This window comes from Equus asinus, chromosome 4 (assembly GCF_041296235.1).
Source record: "Equus asinus isolate D_3611 breed Donkey chromosome 4, EquAss-T2T_v2, whole genome shotgun sequence".
NCBI lineage: Eukaryota > Metazoa > Chordata > Mammalia > Perissodactyla > Equidae > Equus > Equus asinus.
In genome coordinates, this window is record NC_091793.1 from 105,275,927 (window position 1) to 105,298,630 (window position 22,704).

The 22,704-nt window shown below is 36.3% G+C and overlaps 1 protein-coding gene across 5 annotated transcripts in view; it reads right to left on the reverse strand.

The window, feature by feature from the left end:
- SCN3A (sodium voltage-gated channel alpha subunit 3) overlaps positions 1-22,704 on the reverse strand; it is a 115,410-nt gene that overhangs the window by 75,793 nt on the left and 16,913 nt on the right. For 4 of the 5 annotated variants that reach the window (XM_070508031.1, XM_014860304.3, XM_070508032.1 and 1 more), the window contains exons 2-5: positions 22,087-22,281; positions 11,553-11,866; positions 6,022-6,140; positions 4,394-4,483 (exon numbers count right to left, since the gene is read on the reverse strand). In XM_070508031.1, the coding sequence (XP_070364132.1) occupies positions 4,394-4,483; positions 6,022-6,140; positions 11,553-11,816 (473 nt within the window). In that variant the 5' untranslated portion in view covers positions 11,817-11,866; positions 22,087-22,281. The remainder of the gene's footprint in view (positions 1-4,393; positions 4,484-6,021; positions 6,141-11,552; positions 11,867-22,086; positions 22,282-22,704) is intronic. The other variant, XM_070508027.1, reaches the window with a different exon arrangement.

A 22,704-nucleotide genomic window follows, 5' to 3' on the forward strand; every position in this document is an offset into this window, starting at 1 on the left:
TTCTCCAAAGAAGATATACAGATGGCCAGTAGGCACATGAAAAGATGTTCAACATCACTAATCATCAGGGAAATGCAAATCAATACTACCCTAAGATATCACCTTACACCCATTAGAATGGCTATAATCACCAAAAGAAAAAATAACACAAGTTGGAGAGGTTGTGGAGAAAAGGGAACCCTCATACACTGCTGGTGGGAATGTAAACTCATGCAGCCACTATGGAAAACAGTATGGAGATTTCTCAAAAAATTAAAAATAGAAATCCCATACAACTCAACTATCCCACTACTGGGTATTTATCCAAAGAACTTGAAATCAACAATTCAAAGAGAGTTATGCATCTCTATGTTCATTGCACAATTATTTACTATACCCAAGAAGTGGAAGCAACCCAAGTGCCCATAGACTGATGATTGGATAAAGAAAATGTGGTATATACATATATACAATGGAGTACTACTCAGCCATAAGAAAAGACAAAATCATTCTATTTGCAACAACACGGATGGACCTTGAGGGTATTATGTTAAGTGAAATAAGCCAGACAGAGAAAGACAAGCAATGTCTGATTTCACTCATATGTGGAAGATAAGCACACACATGGACAAAGAGAATAGTTTAGTGGTTACCTGAGGGGAAAGGGGTTGGGAGTGGGCACAAGAGGTAAAAGGGCACACTTATATGGTGACTGACAAATAATAATGTACAACTTAAATTTCACAATGTTATAAACTATTATGACCTCAATAAAAAATATTTCATTCAAATTTCTTAATGGTTAGAATTATTTTTAGGGATATTTTACATGTCTAATCTAGAAGATATACTTCCCTTTTTTTTAACCTTAAGCGTCAGGCATAGAGTTATAAAACTGCTTCTCTCTCTCCATTTCTCTCACTCTCTCCCCCATCTCCCTCTAACTCTCTCTCATAAATATATATATATAATCACAAGATTTTTAAATTCATTAGTATTTTGTCTGTGTGATTTACACAATTACCAAACTTCAAGGATAAATAAAATTTCTGAATCTAACCTTGCATGGCTACTATCTCTGTGCAATTGGGCCAAATCATTTAAACACGGTCAACTCCAAATTTCAGCATCCAAAATGGTGAAAGACTTTCCCATTTGCTGTCTGATATAGTGCATTTCTAGCCCTCTCTTCTCTGAGTGTTGACAATATGTTATTTCTGTGTCTTCCAAAAATAGTTGAGAGTGCTTGTTTTTCAACATTGTGTTCTTTTAAAAAGCACAATTTAAGTTTATTCTTCAGATCACTTCACCCAAGCCACAAAGATTTGATTTACTCTTATTAAAATTCATTATATTTTCCAGCCTAATAGTATTTTATATGTGAAAAAAGGAGAGTTATTTCTGCATCATTTTCTGTAGAAGCTTTCTCTCATATGAGGGAACAAAGAAATCAGCAGTAAATGTTTACAGAAATCGTCACCTCTAGTTTTCCTAAGAACATCCCCCCTCCTTTCTTTATTTTAACAATTCAAGTGATTTCATGAGGAATATGTCTAATGCTGTCTTTACTTATTGTGAAGTAGCTGACTTTATTAGGAAGAGATACGTTTTATAGGCCAAGCTTATGTTGACTTGCGTTTTAGTTTGGATCTTTGTGTATTACACAAAATCACCAGGACATTTCTGTTTGGAGTGATAGCTGGCCTTGCAAAAGGCCACGAGACAGCTCACGTGTATATTCTGTTTATCATCTTAACAGTGCTCTATGGTCTACTCTTGAGCAATTCTAAGTTATCTACAGAATTACTGGTGTAAGATAAAAGTCTCTATTCCCTATTCCTGTTTTTGGAAAATTTGTGGGGACATTTGGAGTATATAGTGAGTGTTGACAGCTGTCCAAGGAAGACAGTCCTAGAGCTGAACATCTGAGACATTCTGTTCTCTACACAGAACAGGTGTTCAGAAGCGCCTATCAGCAAACTAGATTGAACAGGTAAGTGGGAATCAAGGGCACCTTGATCTTTCTTGGCTCTGCCCCGACTGGGCTCCTAATCACGCCATTGACTGTGTCCACGTCACAGGTTTTTCCCTGTAATTATCATGTCCAAGGAAGTGCCTTGCATTATATAATACCACCCTCACTACATAATATGGTCCTCAGGCCGTTCTGTGTATGGCACCTCTTTGGTTAGGGACTGTTTCTGCTATCAATGACCAATGACTTCTCTTTTCAGGTCAGAACTGAGTTATCTTCTCTTTTCATTGGACCCTAGATTTTTGACTGTAATACCTAATATTTTCTTTGTGTTCCTGCTGCCTTGCTATCAAGTGATTAGAGATAATTGATCAGGAAACCAATGCAAAGTTTTCCAACTGAAAGATATAAATCAAAAACTTTTGTAAGGCTGAGACTATTTTCATAATGGGTATAGTCATCTCTAAACATTATTTTAAAAAGAGAGATCTGCATATCCAGGTAATAATACTCACGTGTGCCCTTTACCTATCTTTTAATAACGTTATACAAATAAATGAAATTTATACATGTTTAAATGCTTCCATAATTTCTGCTGGGAAGAGCACATACAGAACAGTTTTATATAGCTATGTCCATTTGTTAATCCCCAAATCATAAATGGTTATTACAATCCTGTTAAACAGCTTGCCTCAACAGAAGAATTAGATTACCGAAAGGATTTCTAGGGAGAATTTTCAAGCTACTATCAAAAAAATCTGTAACTAATGTGTTAAATCACTGACAAATGATGGCTTAGAGTGGTGCTGTAAATCCTCATAGAAATCTATAACAACAGAAATAAAAATGGCAATATTCTTCATAATAATTTATCTCCTATTGGACATTGTTTTTAAAAATATAACAATAAAAAGAACATCCTATAAATTTTTCTTTCACTAAACCAATAAAATACCTGATCATTGTATTACACTATATATAAATAGCCTATATAAACTAAACACCTGGTTAGCTAAAAAGCATATTTCTTTGTCATAAATAACTTCACATATAACTAACAAATTAGGGAATAATATTATAATGCAGAAATTGTGTTAGTTAATATACAATTTTTCCCAGCATATTGATATTTTGAAATAATCAGGGGCATCTTTTCCCTCAACACCCTTAGCAATAAAAGACCTTAACGCTAATGCATAAAATTGACAAACGTGCCTTCTGTAGTGCCAACAGGGGCTAGTTTAGCATGCCCAAGAACTATCGTGCTTAGATCTTTCTCTCTGGGTTAAAATATTGAATCAAATGTTTTGTGTCAATAACATCATACAAATGCCCCCAGGGCCTCCAACTCGAGGGAGAAGGGACAAGGCCTAGTGTCTGAGACTACAAAAGAAACTGGCTGTGATTTTAGGTATTCACATCTGTAGAGATTTAACTGGGCCAATACCTTTTTATTGGGATTATTATTGTTTTTATTAGTGTTGTAATTACAAAGTTTCATAAGTTTTGAGTGATCTGCCCTAATTGTGTTTTCCCCTTAAGAAAACATTTGATTTTTTTTTTGCAGGGAAAGATTCACCTGAGCTAAAAACTGTTGCCAATCTTCCCTCCCCCCTTTTCTTTTTCTCCCCAAAGCCCCAGTGCATGGTTGCATATCCTAGTTGTAAGCCCTTCTAGTTCTTCTATGTGAGCCGCTAACACAGCATGGCAGCTGACAGATGGTGGTGTGGTTCCACAACCAGGAAATGAACTTGAGCCACTGAAGCTGTGAGAGCGCCAAACTTTCACCAGTAGACCATCAGGGCTGGCTCAAACCATTCAATTTTTTGAGCATAGTTTTGAAGAAGGTGTTTTCTTTCTTTTACGGAGCATATCTAGAGTGTTTTAGTACAGATGCTATGTCTAAATAAACTATATCTCTAAATATAACCTAAACTTCTGAACTTAAATACTTAAATGTATTTTTCCTAAATATAACAATTTAACATAAAACTAAAATATCTAATGTAATAAAATTGAGCTAAATATCTAAATCTATTTTATGGGAATATAACATTTACAATAATATACTAGAATCAGTAATTTTATTCATCAAATTACTCAAATGGTCATTGGATTTTATCTAAAATGCATAACAATGATTGAATGTTCACTTTTAGGCTAAATGATAGGTTTAGTTTACCAGCTAGTATATACTATTTATAACCTTTCTTAAACAGATATTATCATGAATTTGTTGGAAAAAATACTTACCTCATGGAAGAAAAACTCCCCCAAAGAATTTCCCTTATCTTCTTTAATTTTATGGAAATAACTTTTTCTTAGAAGTGTTTAACCTGACTTCAAAAAGTGGAAACCGTAAGTCAGACCGTACCCATAAAGAGAACGCTAGAGAATTTGAGTGTGCGTTTCTCATTCCAAGAAATCGTTTCTACTTACTCGACATTCTTTGTCCAGTCCGGAGGATTACTCAAGGTCATAAACACACAGTTGGTCAAAATAGTGCACATGATAAGCATACTGAATAAAGTAGATTATAGTTAAGGAATAAATGCTAGTAAATCATCATGGCCATTAACCAAAGATCTAATACAAAAAAAATCATCCACACGAGTTACCTGTGAAATTAATCTTACTTATTTGTTTTAAAACAATGGCAAACATAATAAGAAACTTCAAAGCCTGTCATATATTCTTGGTCCATTCTTTTTACATGTTACATCATATCCTCACAAAACTGAATGTAATAGAGATCTCTACCAAAAGTAAGAGAGAATTTTACATTTCAGTCAGTTGTGTGAAATTGCCGTGCAAGGGAAAATGACCGTTCTTTAGTGAGTTTACAACGTAAGTGTAAAAGTTGCACTTCAGATAAAATTGAAAATCTCCACTGACTGACAAAAAGTTAATGAATGCAATATAAAAAGCTTAAGAATGTATAGCTCAATATATTCAAAGGTTACACTGATTGAGATTTCTACCGTAATTAGGTACTCTAGCAGTCTTATAGTGACGTTACTCATTCCTTTAGAGTTTACAACACAGGAATAAAAGGAGAGATGATTTTTTGCTGATAAGTTAATATTATTTTCTAACTTTTTCTTTTCACTTTAGATTGCGGGAAAACTTAACAGGCCATTTGGTTATCTTCGTGTACCTAGTCCACCCCATACCTAAATGGATAAACACTATTTTGAAAACTTCCTGAGAATTAGCTGTAATAATTTCTCTTGGGATGTCAATCCAGAATTTGCCTTAAGGAAGCTTATGACTATTTTGAGGTAAAACTTTTATTTTAAAATGTAAATACCTTCCAACATCAAACCGTAGAATGAGAGAATTCAAATGCACTTCAAAAAGTTATCAGTCCTATTTGCCCCATCTCTAGGTTACCCCGTATTTCGTCTTCCTTTTAGTTTTTACATAAGCCTGTTTGGAATCTGCCTATATAAGATGCCCATTCTTGAACACTGCTTCAAAAGATCACCTTACTATTTTATCACTACTTATTTGAGAATTTTCTTGAAATCCACGCCTATTCTGTTCTTTTACATATACTTTTTGACTATCATTATAAATAGTTTTAAGTTCAAAGATTTTTAAATATAAATTACCAATCAGATACATAGGCATATAGTAGTTTAATAAATGTTTACTGAAGGAAGGCTGGATCCAGGTGCTGAAAATACAGAACCGATTAAGGAACAAAAGTTTGAACATTTGGTGATATAGATAATAATACTAACCACAAGAGACTGTTTGTTGAGCAATGGTTATATATGGTGTAATTGAAGTTAATAAAAATATAGAGTAGATTTACTATTGTTCTTATACACAACGTGTTTCATTTACACATTCACTATCACAGCTGTATTTTTACATCTAGAATCATAATAGTCAATCTATAATAATCTTGTTGTAAATAGAAAAAATCAATGAAAACAGAGTAAACAATGATGTTACTAATAATCTCAAAGAAATTTTATACATATATAAAAAATATATGACATTTTCTATAAAATCAACCACTAGAAACAGCATTTAGACAATTCACACAAAAAGGATATGAATGTACTAAAATCTTAATAGCAATTTTCCTCACAGGGTTTAGTGGAGTTAAAATATACAAGGCAGAGGTGGCACTGAATCGGAAAATTGCCTTCCCTTTATTCAACACTATAAAAGTCTGAAAAAGAAAATATGAGAAAAAAATTATTAGATTAGATGTGTGGCTAATTTGAAGAGTTTATACACATGAAGAACTTTTTACCTGATTTGTTTGTTCAAACTTGTCTATTTAAACTAGTTGGTATATCATAACTCTCAACAAGTTAGCTGTTTCCCCCCTGAATTAGCATATAACTACAAATAAAGATGTGACTTACTATTAATCAGTCTCTAAGCTTCCAACTTCCCAATACAAACCAATGAACCGACACAAAATTTTTACCAAGTTGTAAGGCAACCTACAGACTCCACTTCTACTTAAAGCTTAAACCACCTGTCTCCAGCTTTGGTAACTTTTCAGATTATTCTGTACACGCTGATATCAAAATAATCTTTTATAACTATTTTAATTTCATCAAGTCTTTTTAACTCCAAAGTATATGATGCCTCTCCATTTTCCTTATGGAAGTTGTCCTACTTTAAAATGTTCAAACAGACTGAATAACCTGGTTTTGCTGATTCTGTAGATCTGCTGGTAATACGGAGAAAGGGCAGCTACATTGAGAATGAGGCTGAAATATATCATTTCAAAGGGCATTCCATAGCTAAAATCCTATGATCTGAAACCTATAATCATCAACTTAGCATTTAGGCTATGCTGCCCAGTGATTACCTACCACCTCTCTCTCAGATCATCTTTTATTTTTCCCACCACGGCGTCTCTGCTCCAGCCAATTCAACTTACTTGTCAGTCTCCCTCACAACCTGTCAAACTCTCCCTCTGACTCTGAAAATGGGTGCCATAGAATCCTAGAGGAAGGAGGCACCTGAGAAGTCATCTAACACAAACTCCCTCTCATATCAGGTCCATAACAGACCTGACAACAAGTTTCCACCTACAATGACCCATTACTTTATGAGAGGCTCTTAGTCCTGTCTGCATATCGGAATCTCCTGGGGTGATTTTAAAATTGCCAGTATTTGGATCCCACTTCAGACCAATTGAATCAGAATTTCTGGAGGATGGGCACAGACAGGGGTATTTTAAATTCCCTCATGTGATTTTAATGCACAGTCAAGGTTGAAAATCCCTACTCTCTGGGAATGTCCTCTGCTATCAAAATCATCTCCTCCATTAAGTCTTTCCAGATAAATCACACTGCCTTCTGATCACTCCCTAATTGTTTCCCCTTACCAGTAAGTCTTAGTATATTAATTTGCACACGTTGGCGTGTTGCTTATAATTATAGTCAAGTAGCAATTTACATGTAGGGTTCATTTCACTGAAGGACTAGGTTAGAAGTTGTTATAACCCATTGAGCATAAAGAGCCTGTAATCTACTTTTTCTCCATTTTTTTCACAGTATTTAATAATGTGGTTTGCAAATAAAACTTGTTTTAATTAAATGTGGGTTTACCTTTAAGATACCATTTCCTTTAAGACGTCTATTCTATATATCCATTTACTTAATAATATGTTTTTACCCTTTAACTAAGGGCTATATCCTGTACATTCATGTTCAATGACAACATGCACTGTTTGAATAGGTAGACAGAAATATATTACATTGTGAGCATAAAGGACAGAAAAAACAATTTCTCTGTACTTTGCCCTTTTGTATTCAAAACCATGGAGCCAAACATTACCTAACCAGCCATTTTCCATGAACTACAGTCTCTAAATTTGAACAATTCTATGAAGAGGGCAAGTAAACTGTTCTTTACTAGCAGTTGGATTATCCCTAAGGGACAGTGGACGTTGGGAAGACTGCCCTTGAAGCACAAACGCATTAAAGGATCTTTTTGGATTCACAGGGTTAGATCATTTAATATTACGAACGCTCCATATCCATATCCAATGTATATTCAGCAGTAACCCGTAATAGTTCACCATAATTTACGGTGCATTTACTCACGCTTTCTTTTGAAACAACTTTCCTGTATTGTTTAGGAGAGGGTTTTATTTTGAAAGATCTCTAAAAACAAAGTGAACAAGAATGAGCTGTGCTTTTAAACACGGAATCCTCTGCTCCTCCAGCAAGATTAGCTTTTGTGGTACTAATAGGATTAAAGATGACACACCAAGGGCATCTTCATCGAATTTACAGATTCTGGAACAGATCAGGCCTTAAGAATACAACCCCAGTTTATTTCTGGAGAACAACACCCAACACAAAGAAAACCCTGAATTTTGAGAAATCAGGAATAAAATACTAATGTGTTGTACAGTGAATGAATTACAAGAAAGACTTTTGAAATTTGGGGCTCTGATGTTATTGAGAGACCTACCTAAACTGATAATTACTTGAGAGAATGACAGATGACTGGGGGAGGAATAAATAGTGTCAATTCCAATACCTGGTTTTCAAGTAATGATAAGTAATGATATGACTTAACAAAACAATATTACATTGCTACTAAGGTGATGAATGCTATAGCTGGAAGTATATGAAATTGGAATAGCTGGAATGCTGCTTGCTTCTTTTTCCCAGGTAAATCACATCTTATAAGTTCACTAAAATTTTTACTACTTGAGGCAGGAATAAACTTTACTTCTCTGAGTAGGACCATATCAATCAGAGAGTTCAAAAAGTTATACAACCAATTTTTAACATCATCTTTTATTATGTTAATAAACACCATGTATAGCTTTGCTTAGTGGTTAAGAGCTCTGGCTCTGGAGCCTGACTGCCTGGGTTCAAATCCTGAATCCACGCCTTATGGAGTGTGACCTTGGGCAGGTTGCTTAACCTCTCTGGGCTTCACTTCCTTATCTGTAAAAAGAAGCTGACACAGTACCTGCCTCACTGCTCCTTTGAATATTAAGTTGATTGAATATTGAGTTATGCCAGTTAAAGCACTCAAACAGTGCCTGAAAAAGCATGAGTACAACAAATGTTAGCTATTATTATTATTATCACTGTCACTATTTTTAAGTTATTACCTGGTCAACTTAAATACCATTAAAATACATTGTGATGCTGCTCATCTGATTAAATTAGGTATGTAAAATCTATCATTAATGGTAGCAAACAGCTACATAATGCTTTACAGTTTTTAAATGTCTTTCATCTGCCTCATTTTGTGTAATTAGCATAAGCTTCATACCATATTTTAAAATTTCAGAACTTCTTCCATCAGCTTCTTCTATTAGCTCCTATCCTAAGAGTCGCAAACTACCTTCTTCTACAATATCACCTCTATCTTCATCTGTACATAGCCACTTCATAAAGGAAAGCAGAGCAGCCAACAGGAAAGAAGCTGCCTAGATGCCTCCCGAGGTGAGTCACAGCCACGATGACTAAACCAGGGTCCAAGTCTGGTTCTCAGACCGGGAGGCAATGAAAACTGACTTTGTTAGCACACAGAAGTGACAGACTCACAATAACCAAGCTTGAAAGTCTGACACATAAAATCAGAATGCCAATCTATTTATTTACAATGAGATACATTACTGTCACATGGACTGAAATAATTGCAATGGCATAACTAGCACATTCTTTCCTTTTAAGCAGATCTGTGGGAAGACAAATTATAATAAGAAGGTTCTTTGCTAAGGGTACAGTCCAAACAAGCTGACTTAATCAAATGATGCCTGATGGCTAAGGACATCTCTGTTAGGTAGTCCAGTGTAGTCCCTCTACAATGAAGTGGCTTGATTTGGGGAGGAAAATGCTTTCAGGGCTATTACTAAAGGTTTGTCTCCCTTGGAAGATGCTGATGTCTGTCTCTATTTCATTTTTTTCATCCTTAATCTTACCAATTCCCTTTCTTAAGGACATTTTATTTCTATAAATAGCAAATATTTTTAATCATATCAGAGTAAGTCACACCCCTATCTCTTAAAGGTGTCTTTGCAAATATATACCTTGAATTAATAGTTTTCAAAAAAGAATTTTCTTCCAGTTTTGGGGGGGATATCTCACTGTCATCATCATGTGTAATAATACAATAAATAAATTTCAAAATTTTCTTTATCAATTCTATAGTAAAGTACTAGAATAAATTCCTTTTAGAAATGTATGAATATATATTAAATGCCGCCTTTCATGAAGCTAGTTTAAAAAGGAAAGGAAAGGACCCGTTTTAACTATTTAAAATTTGTTTTGTGACTTTAAATAAAGCATTTTAAAAGTTGCTACTCAAATTGTGGCCCGTGTGCTAGCAGCATGAATCTCACTCGAGGGCTTGTTAGAAATGCAGGAGCTCTGGCTCCACGCAGATCGATGAAATCAGAGTCTGTATTTTAACAAGATCTTCAGGTGATGTGTATGGACATGCAAGTTTGAGAAGCTCCTTTAGAGCAATAGGGCTAGTTCCACGTCTGAATGGTTACTTGTCATTCCCTTTAGCCATCACTGATCTTTTTAAGTTAAATTGCATGCTGCTTAAAGAATCAATTTCTTCAGCCATTCCTTTTAAAAGGGCTGGCTTAGATTAATAAAGGTGTTCAATATCTTCTTTAATCCATAAACCATCAACTCATGGTGATATTAATTTATCTTTAGTTTCTACATAAACCTGTTTTTTTGCTCATGAATGTGAAATATAAATTGTGGTTATAAGATGCCAAAACACCCAATTAAAAGTTATAAAATTTATCATCCATTTTTTAAAACATTTCCTATAAAATACTTCACAGCTGGTTTAACTTCAAAAACCAGCTAATTCTGACAGAATTATGTGGTTATTCTAGCATTAGGAAGGCAGAGTCATAACTGTTGATTTAAATCGTATATAGACAGAGAAAACTTGAGGTTTTTTTCCTTCTGTTCTTGACATTATTTTTCTCAGAGTGATGTTTTAACAATACATTAAGTGTTCCAGAATCTAGCCTGTCACCAATTAAGTAAGGTTAAGAGAAGATCCCAATTATATTCCAGGTTAGTGGACCACAACCAAAAATGTATTTCTGGGTGAACATGCTTCTCAATGTATTATCTTCCTATAGGAGGATGCTAAGTAAAAGATTATTTCTTACCCTTTAAAATACAAATCTATTGTGAAGAAACCTCAAGCCAAATAAGAACTAAAAACTAAGCAGTACATATACCCTTAACTCTTCTTTTGCACAGCTATTATTCTGTTCTCTACAATGTGCTTAAATATGTCAGCAATAACAGATATTTTGCTTTGTTATGTCAATTTTAATTTTGACTATCTCAAGTACTGTGAAATTGCAGAAGTTGTTCATCTCTTCATATCTCTTCACTGTAGCCAGATCTTGACTTCATTGCTTATAAATATTTCTGCTTATTATACTGTGCTTAAAAGTAAGTGGAAATAAAAAGTGTAGAATCTTTAATCATAGAAAAACTATGATGCAGTATGTATACAAGCCAGAGAAAAGAATATTAAAGTTAAGTGTTTAATTAAAGACTCAACTTTGGAAGTATAGCTTTACTTTGGGAAGTATAATATCCCCACTCACTTTCTTACTGATATAGTATGGGTCCAGGTCCTCCAGGGGCTCTGACACCATCTCAGGAGGGATGTCTCCATAAATAAATGGAAGGTTCTTTCCAGCTTCCAAGTCGCTATTTGGCTTTGGTTTGTTCTCGTCATCATTGTCTTGTTCTCTCTTGGGCTTCTTGGCTTTCTCTTCTGCAGCACGTTTTTCGATAGCAGCAAGAGATTCTCTAGTAAAAAGGCGGAAGCTTTCAGGTCCCGGGGGTACCAGCAGTGCCTGTGCCATCTTTTCATCCTGCACATTTAATTACGTTTAGCTTCTTGCATAAGAATTGCCTACAATAAAAAAAAATGCATGGAAGTTAGGAAAGCAAATGAATGAGAGGGTTCAAGAAATCAACCAAGATGTCATTTAATGTTTCTTCTAGTAATTTTCTTAAAGTATGAACAATAAGTAGGGCTTTTAGTGCTGCACTACAGATTTTAACTTGAAGCATCATCATTCAATCGAATTTCCAATACGCCAACTTTATGTCAATCAGAAGTCTGTTCTTGAGACCTTTGAGCCAAAATATATTGTAGTATACTTTCGGTTAAAAGAGCAATGCCAGTAATGCTTGTCAATAAAATTACCTAAGGACTCATTATTTCTCTCCCCCATCTTTATATTACATCTTACTAACTCTCCAAATAAAGAAATACCGGTGCCAATGCAATGGTATATCCCTGACTCATAATATGTCAGGATAGGAAAAGAAGTTTTGCCTAACTCAACCACTGTTTTGGTTATCAGCATCATCAACCTCTGGTTCTCGAGACAAGGTCTGACCATCAGCAGTGACTGGGAAATAAAAACTCTGTTTCCTTTAGCTTTTCACCTTGGAGGCTTCTGAGGCATCTTCTGAAGCAAGGCAATATTTACTTCCTTTTCCAGTCTGCTACTCTTCAACTATTACAAGACAATTTGCATATTCTTCCTGAATCTTCCATTTGGTGTAGTGGTTAAAAGCGTGGACTATGGAGCAAGACTCCCTCTGTTCTAAACCCTGGCTCTGCCCATTATGAACTGCATGACTTTGCAAAATGTAACCCCTCAGTGCTTCAGTCTTCATCTATAAGACAGAGATAATAGGAGAACTGACCTCCCAGCTTACTGTAAGGAATAAATGAATTAATTCACATTAAGTATCTATAATAGTTTCTGGAATTAGTAAGCACTATAGTGGCCTCACCGATCATAATCTAATTATCTCCTGTTCTTCCAGCCATTTCCTCTTCTGTGGTTTAAAGCTTCTTCACAATTCAAGCCACTCTCTTTTAAATAAGGAAGGAAACAGGCAGAGCCATTACAGTTGTGATTTTTTTTTTTAGGGTACCAACTATCATTAACTTGCATGAATCAGTGGGATCCACTGTTTACATTTGATTGCTTGTACTCATGACTCTTTAGTACTCTCTAAACTGCTAATATTTTAATTAACCTTTACAAATTTTATTTACCTCTCAGAACAGTTGGAGCCAAATATTGAATTAAGCAGGTAGGAGGGAAAGGGAGATAAGCTAACAGTATGTCAGGCATATTTAATACACTGTCTGTTGATTCTCACCACAAACCTGCATAAGTACTTGCCCCACATTCTTACCAATGGGAAGCAGAGGTTCAGAGAGGTTAAAGTTAGTTGTCCAGAGATTACACAGATCAAACAGCTGGTCAAGGCCAGATTTGGGATTCAACCAAAGGTTAGTCTGATGCTAAAAATCAATACTCGTTGCCAGATAGCAAAAACACTGAATCAAGAAAAAACACAAAATGAAGAGTTCCGGATCAACCAAAAGAGCAACAGAGATTGGAGACAATGAGAAAGATGGCCTGTTGACAAGGTACATTTGAGCACAAAAGTGGGCAGCAATAAGAAATAAGAGGAGATCACTAACAGTAGAAAATCAGTTGGGCCTCAATCCTAGAAAGAATAGGGTTGTAGAGAGCTAGAGTTGTAGAAGTACTCTGACAAGATTACTGAAGCCCTTTTATATGTTTCTGGCAGCTGTATTTAAGATGTATTCTAAGATATTAAGGAAAAGGAGTTACTTAGAGTCAATACAAGATTCCCAGGGAATGAAAATCAGTTCATGGAATAGAAAGGCAAATGTAAAAGAAGAAAAAACTGTACTGCCAACAGTAATATGATGTGGTGGTGTGGGTTCAAACACACAGCAGATGTTTGTCCGAAAATTTCTAAAAAATATATTAAGGTCTTGACTTACTGGAACCACAACTGACCACGGAGCTTCAGGGATGGGTTGAGAAGTGCAGAGTACAAGGCACGTTCACACATGCCTGCCACCTGGCTGGGGGAGGAAAGGAGAGAAGGCAGACATATGGAGTCGCCCTGCTCAATTTCCCAGGGAAGGGAAAAAAAATTCTATCTGCTGGAAATGTGACAGAGCTGTCAAAAATACAGCAAATTAGCTACATAAATTTTGAAACATAAGTTAACAGTTATTTTATTTTGCATTGTGCCAAAAATCACATTTAAAAAAGCAAGATAGAGAATAGAAATAATGACAACAAAATACAATGAGTACATCAGTTATCTTGTAGAACCATCTACAACCACGGCATCAAAGTAATCCTCAAAATCATCCGTGACATTTTCCCTGTCCCCACCCACTCCCTGCACCTCTGTCCCCACATTTATTCTGGTCTCCATAGTACTTTATCCCTAAACGGCCTTCTAATTCTTAGTAATTCATTGCGTGGATATACTGAGCTTATAGACAATAAGAAACTCTAGATCTCATAGCAGCGTAAGAAAAATGACACAAGTTATTATATGTTTTTTGAGTTTATATCTGAGTTGCTGGTTCCCTGGTCTGTTCCAATGACAGAAAAAGTATTTTAATAGCTGTGTCTTTTCATTGAATTCATATTTATGACTTTGCTATTATATTTCCTGCTATTATGAAGGCATATTCTAAATAAGTTATAAAGTATTAGACTTGTCAAAGAAATTGTGCCATTTTCCCTGCTGGTTCTGAAAAAGAACTTCTGATTTGTAGTGGTAGGGCTCTTCTTCTGTGTGCTCTATCAAGTGGTATATGAATTAGAAGACGAGAACAGTTATTCTACTTTACTCAAATTCAATTAACTGTTTATTTTATGCCTTCTAAATTCACAGCAGATGGCACAAAGTAGAATGAATGTTTTTAGCCATTTTACGTTGATTTTGATGGCCACATTGTCAGTGTAACGGCTGTGTGGAATATTCACAGCTTTTATACTTTTGAGTGTGAAAAGAGTTTGCTATTAACTGCAAGCCTTAAATACTCAGAGATGTGTAATCCACTTGTCTCTCATCACCTGTTATGAATTGAAGGGATTAGGTTCTTCCCCAGTGCTAAATGAAAATGAAACAGCATGGCAAACATGTCTTAAGAAATTTCTAGAGGCCTGCCCCATAGCGTAGTAGTTAAGTTCGCGCTCTCCACTTTGGCAGCCTAGGGTTCACAGGTTCGGATCCTGGACATGGACCTACACACCAGTCATCCAGCCATACTGTTGTGGAATCCCATATACAAAGTAGGGGAAGATTGGCATGGATGTTAGCTCAGGGCCAATCTTCATCACAAAGAAAAGAAAAAAATATCTACGAAATGATTGCTTTCTTGGGGAGAAGAAAGGTTACTTTCGTATTTGAGCATTTAGTTGAACTGGTTTGGGTTTCTTTATTGACAATGGAATGAAAACCATGCAGCGATTGGAATCAGAGGTCTGGGTTAGTACTGAGTCTGTCAATAACAGTTTGCCCATGTCATTTAACCTTCCTCAACCTCAGTGTCATCAGAGTATCTTATCATATATGCGTAACACTTTGCCATAAAGAAATAATTATACTCATTTAATTGGAGTGTCCTGGTTCTTAAGTTTTAAAATGCAATTAGGTTAAATGTAGCTAATGTGAAAATCTTTCAACAGTCTTCACAGATGACTCATTTCTCCGAGATGGCATGGAACGAGGTACCATCACAAAATCATGAAAATTTACTTAATACACAATCTTTTACCTTCCCATTCAATTGTCAAGAGCTAGAATAAAGAAGTTGAGTCTTGGTCAAAAGGAAGTAAAAGAGTCTCTTTGAAGTTCCCATAGTGTTGCCTCTAAATCCTAAGAACGCAGGCCAGTTCCAGACTCTCAGCTTCTCCTCTGCAAGGGCAACCCGGGTTTGCCCAATTCTGAGATAGGCTGAAACATGAAAGATCATAGTGAACGGAGTTTCTGTGGCTTCACCTGCAGCTTTGCTGTTTAGAAACCTCTCATAGATCTTTAGCAGTTCTATTTTAGGTTTTTCCTCTTCTTTTTTGTTCTGTGTGAGCTTATTTTACAGAGCTCTTACATAATTTCATATTCCTATTAGAGCAGAATTTTAAAAATTAATTCCTACCGATGCCTTGGTGTGGAATATATATTATTAATGAATATACGTGCAATATAATTTATTCAAATACAGCAAATTTAATATTCCAAATTTTCTTCAGAACTGTCCTTGCAAGGACAAAAAAGATAAGAAAAAGCTCTGAGGAGATGATCTCCTTAATTAAAAATCAAAGGGTCTGTGTGTGCGAATGTGTGCGAGTAAAGCAAATGCATCCCTCTGCTAGTCAATAAAAAGACTGCGGTTCAGAATATCCTATTGTGAGGATGGATCACAGAATTTCAAACCTGGAAGGGCCCTGAGGATCATTTATCCAGGAAATACCTATTGAAGGACTACTGTGTGTCAACACTGTGCTTGAACTAGGCAACCATGGTCCCTGTCCTTATGGAGCTGACAGTCCGGGGGAGAGACAGATGTTTATACAAATAATTATAACACAGTTATATACAGCTAGTTATTGCCTGAGGTCCATAGAAGGTAGAAATTTATTCTGCCCAGGGAAGGTGGGGAGGGGTATGGTTTAGGGAAGGTTTTCTGAGGAAGTGATGTTGGGGTAAGCTTTGTAGACTAGTTGGGATTTGACCAACTAGTAGTTGGGGGGTAGCTGGAGGAGGCTTAGTAGGAAGACATACCAGTAGAGACATGCTAGGCAGGGAGACAGAATGTGCACGGGCCCAGAAATAAGAAAGAGCATGGAGAGTTTGGGAGGAACTATAAGGAGTTCATTACGGGTCGAGACCAATCTGCCCAAAAGGAAGTGGTAAGAGAAAGGACTGGAAAGTTAGGCAAGATACGGATCACCAAAGGTCTTGTACAGCACACTAAGATAAGCCATGGATGGGGAATGACAAGATCAATCTGAAGGTTAGAGAGATGACGGCAATATGAAGTGTAGATAGGTAAGAGTGATCCTAGAGCAGTGATTTTCAAAAGTTTTGCTTTCAGGATCCCTTTTTACTCTTCAAATTATTGGTGATCTTGAAGAGCTTTTGTTTATGGGAGGACTTATCTATCCATATTTACCATATTAAAAATTAAAATGGAAAATTTTAAAATTTTTATTAACTTAATAAGCTGTTGTATGTTTATGAATAAAACACAGTTTTTAATGAAAATAACTATATTATCCCAAATGAAAACAATTGACTAAGAAGAATGAATTTGTTTTATATTTAGGCAAATCTCTGGCTTAATGGAATACAGCTAGATTCTCGTATCTGCTTTTGAGTTCAATCTGTTGAGATATGTTGTTTTGATTGAAGTACATGAAGAAAACACATATATGCAGCCAGAAAAGTAAGGAGTATTTTAACTGCCTTTTCAGGCAATTGTGAATATTCTTTGATACACACCAAAACTCTACAAGTGGTAGTTTCTTAAATTAGTTTCAATGTGGAATCTGAAACCGTATCGATGAACTTTTGGATGCTCTTGCCATTTGGATGAATTTTGTACCATCAAGCATGGGTCATTTGGAAAATATTGGCATATTGTTACACATATTTTCCAAATTTTGACAAATTTCATTATATAACATTCAAAAATCCCATTTGTTGATAGCACCATTGATGTCATGAGAAAAGTCATAATGTATTGGGAGGCTGTCAAGCTCCCAGAGGCAGGTAAAAGTTTTCCAAACTTCCAATTTCCACATGAAAGCTCCAGTTTTAACGCTGACAACAAATCCTGTCATTTGCTTTTCTTGAAGCGACAGGTTATTCTTTTGTTCCTTTTTGAGAAAATATCTGCCAGATACCAGAGTCTGAATAACCATAGCTTGTCAGTTCTTTCAAGTGAAAATGGTGTTCCATGAAAAAAAAGAAGTGGCTTATTCACTTCCTGACTCACAATCACACAAGGGCTTTCCCTTGAGATAACCACGGTGTTTCATTATGCAGCAGAAATGCTTTATGGATTCTCCCCATTTCATCACACAGAATATTAAAAATGCTTATTCTTTAGGGTCAAGATTTAATAAAATTAATAATATTTACTGCTTCATCAAAGATGTTCTTATATGAAGTGGCGTTTTTTTCTTACCGAAAGTGTGTGGTGGTGAAGAAAACAAGGACTACTCCTCCAGTTTGATGCCACTGCCCTGATTCTTGCTAAGGCATTAGCAGTTTTACCCCATGACTTTTCCACTATAAAGGCAAATGCCAAAACAGTGAAAAAAGGCAAGTGACATCTTGGTATTATTAGGAAAATAGTTTAGACCACAGAGCCTCTCCAGAAAGGATTCAGGAATCCCCAGTTGTCTGCAAACCATCCCTTGAGAGCAGCTGCCCTAGAAGGAAGCTGATGGACACCAGCAGTCTAAGGGAGAGAACTGGACGGCAGCTCCTCTATTTAAGGGCCTTGGCAATCAGAATTGTATGCAACACCTAGCTCTGCTAGGTTCAAGCAGTGTCACCTTGGACATTTTTTTTTCATCCTTATAATCTTCAGTTTCCCTATCTGCATAATGAAGATATTGATAGCAATGATAGCACACACTTCATAGAGTTAATGTGACATTTAAATGAGAAAATGCATCTAGAGGGCAAGCCCCATGCCTGGAAGATAGTAGGCCCTCAACAAATTAGTGAGAAAACAAAGCATGGCCAGAGGACTGTATTCAAGGCACAATTAAGAGAAAGAAAATCAATGTGATTTCGTGATGACTTGATATGAGAGGTGAAGAAGAGTTTGGAGTTACCCTCATTTCTAGGTTTCTGAGTAAAGCTACAAGTTGTCATTGACCCAACAGAGAAGTGGAGAAGGTTTGTAGGGCACCATAATAAGTTCTGTTTGGGATTTAGTTTGAGATGCCTGCGAGACAACTGGGTGTGTAATTAAAATATAGGTCTGAGACTCAGGAAAGCCATTTGGGTTGGGAAAATGTTGATAAAGGAGTCACTGGTTGAAACTGAAGCTAAGGATATGCACTGTATTGTCTAGGAAAAAATTGGAAAGATGAAGAGGCAGAATGCTAGTGACTACCAATTTTTAAGGAGAGGAAACAGAGGATATTAGACAATTAAAAGGCATACATTGGGTTTGACAATTAGTCCAACTCCTTGTCTTAAAATAAATGAGGAACAGGCACAAAGAAGCTAAGCAATCTTCACTGAAATGTCTACTAACAAACACCAATTGTTGCTCTGAGGCAAAATATTTTTCACACATTCTATTCTTGGATGACTTTTTCTATTGTAGTTGACGTTTTTATCTTGAAACTTACTATTGCGTAATTTGATTTTAAAGATCTAAGCTGTATATAAATAACTATAGAAAAATAAATTCGTATAGTTCAATTCAGTTTTTCCAGGCTCAAAAATGTGTATGCTATGATACTAGCACAAGTTTCTGAAACTTTATGCAGCCAATAAATGCAATGAGTACAAAACTAATACGTGTTAATGAATCAGGATCTGAGAAAAATGGTGTAGCAAACATTTGGGATATGCCGTGGCGTCACTGAGGCAAAGACAAACATTGTTTTTCATTAGTCATATAGCTCGTGAGGTCTCGTCTTGCCTAATTTTTCAGAACAGCAGACAGTTGGCGAATTGTATTGGTCTATAACATGTTAGTATCAACAGTCTTTCTTTCTGTAGGGATTTTTATGATTGTGTTACAGACAAAATTGATTAATTCTGATTTGTTCCTATGGAAACAGAATTATGTCAGAGGCTGTAAATTTGCCATCTTCAAGGATGGAAAGTTGCTTTGTGTCATACAACTTGAGAGATTAAAAAAAAAAAAAATCCATGATGTATTTTTATGTCCTTGATGACGGGAGAGCGAGTTGTTGGGGAAAGACTGGGTCCGTTACTGAGGAAAGGATGCTGTGTTTCCTTGTATCAACCAGAGACTATTATAGAAAAGATATAATTTAAAAGACAAGATGGACCAATTACCTACCCTCCTATTGAAGAAAGATATTAATTTTTCCCAAAGGAATTTTGACTTTAGATTGATTGTCTAATATTTACTATATTCTCAGGTAGCGTATCTGACCAAGAGCATAATATTTTATCAAAGGCATACGCAGAGCATTCAGTACATTATTATGATAACCTCTGGACACTCTCCAAGGCAGAATTAAATGCTATTTTCCATATTTCATGGTTGGCATGCCTACTTAACCAGGTGTCTTTGAGGATTAAGTGATAAAAATAGATAAAACTCTGTTGATGATTACTGTGTCTCAGATACTCTGTCATGTAATTTATGCATATTAACTCATTTAATTGCCATTATAATCTTATGAGGTTGGTATTATTATTATTCTCATTTTACAATAAAAAAACCTAGGTGCAGGTGGGTTGGATAACTTGCCCAAGTTCCAAAAGTAATAAGTGACGGAGCCAGGATTTGAACCCAGATAGTGTGGGAAATAGCCTGGGTCCCAAGCCTGCAAAATGAGAAGATTTTTAGTTTGTGTTTTCTGAAACAGACTTAGGATAAGTCGGCGACCTTATTGGAAGGTTACCTTGACTAGAGCCCTGTGTTAGGACGGGGGAGGTGCAACCTAAGAAATAAATACAGCAGTATAGTCCTCACTTTTGTTCTAATGTAGAAGATCAAACAAGCAGGAATGAATTAATAGCAAACACCAAACCCACATCTAATGGATACATGTTCACATGTATGTTAAGCCCTTTGGAGCTATTTAAAGGTAAACTTAAAGCTTAGGCTAGTTTCTTCTATATCGTGTACCTCCCGTTCTCTTGTGGTATCAAGGAATTCAGCATTACTGTTGGCCTGAATAACCCTGGTGAGAAAGTAACTCTATAGCAAGGGTATCAGTATGCCATGGCTAAATACAAATGAAATCTAGACTTTCTTTACCATTGTTGCCTTTCTATTAGCTAAACATATGATTTTCCACACAAAAATAGTATTTATTGATTTACTAACTATTTAATAAGAGAATCTATTTCTGCCCTTCTCTACCTGGACTCAATGTCATGCCTCTGAAAAAAATAGCTGAGTATGAAAGCACAAGCTCATTTCTGGCTTCAGAATAATTTTTATCTTGGAAATAATAACTAGCTTCCAAGTGATGTTCCTCGTGACTTTGTCCTTATCAGACAGCTATAAGCCCAGAGAGACAATTGCTAACTATTAAAAACAATTAAGCCAACATTGTAATAGGCAAGTCAGCAACATTGGTTTTATTAGCTCCTGAATTTTTCTAATATATGTTTACAAACTGAAATAAATTGTGTTTAACTCCCCGATATTCATTCCACTCCGGACACCTCCTCCAAGCCCCTTGCCAATCATTCGTTAAGAAATAGGCATGTGGTCCAATTCTGGCCAACAAAAGGAAAGAGGTAGTCTGCCAACAGGATGCCTGTAAAATGTTTCTTCACTCCTAAGAAAGAGACGAAGGAGGAGACAGAATCCTCTGTCCTCTGGATCTTATTGCATCTAGTATGATACATGGCACTACTTCAGTCAACTCACAACCAGAAGAGATGCCATTCTGAGGGTAAAGCTGACAATTGAGGGTGGCAGATCACAGAGATGGATCTACCCCTGGGCTCTAGATGGATCGCTCAGCTCTTGGACCCAGACAACCTCTGCACTGCTTGTTATGTTCAATAAACATCAGTCTTGACTAAGACAATTTTAGACAGCTTTTCTAGTTAGTTGCAGCTGATACACCAAATAAATAAATACTCCTTGGTCAGTTCAAAGACTGGGCCAGTCCAGAAGCCAGCTTACAACAAGATTCTAACCACATATTTGGATGTCCTTTACCCCACACAAACAGGTGAGCTATGGATTCAATTACCAAATAAATATAATAAAATTCAAGTAAATACAATCCTGGATAATTTACTAAGTACACAAGGTAAATGTCTCCCTTAAAAGAAAAAGAAATAAAAGCTGGGTTAGTCTCTTTTCCTTACATCAACAGTCTTTGCCATCATTCTACTCCCCGAGACCAACTCTGCCACGTCTCTGTCTAAGTGTTTGTCTCTTTGGAGGAACAAACTTGCAAGGAGGGAGGAAATCACTCTTCTGCCGTCTTTTTGTCCTGTTATAGCTGCCTTTATTAGCTAATAGAGATTTTAGTCTATTTTCCACAAACACAAATTTATACCCACTAGTAGTTTAGGTACCTTAGATAGTCACAGCACCTTTTTCCAGAAAAGCTCCAGGCCACTTCTGGGAATTATCTCATTTGTTCTTACACTATCCCTAGAAGAGACTCCGTGTTTTTATTCCAGTGAGCCACTCGACCACAAATCCTTGGCAGATATCTCATCCCTGATGAACTCTGATGTGGCTTGGCGTCAGCTTTCTGGTTCCATGATCTGTGTAGAAAGGGAACACAGGTGAAGTTAGTCCAGCATCTTTGGCATGTGGATTGAAGTGGGTGCTCTGACTCTGGATTTTCATACTTTGTTTACATATAGCCCTAGATCAAGAAAGCAGGATTGAAATGAAGCAGGTTATTTGACCCTTGTAAGCAGCGTGCCCTGGTGTGCTCAAGGAAGGTTGGGGCCAGGAAGCACTGCCAGGATCCTGGGGTGCAGACGGGGGCTCTCCTTCCTTCTTTGGCAGCCTCGATTCAATTACTCTTTCTGAAGGCATGCGGGAGCTCCAGAGCATCTTCCTCTTCTTCACCTCCTACATCCTTCGCTTCTCTCCCTTCTTTAGCTCTCCCTTGTTTCTTTTCTTCAAATACCAGAAAGAACAAAGAGGTGGACCAGCGGAGACGTGGCCTGCATTGGTGT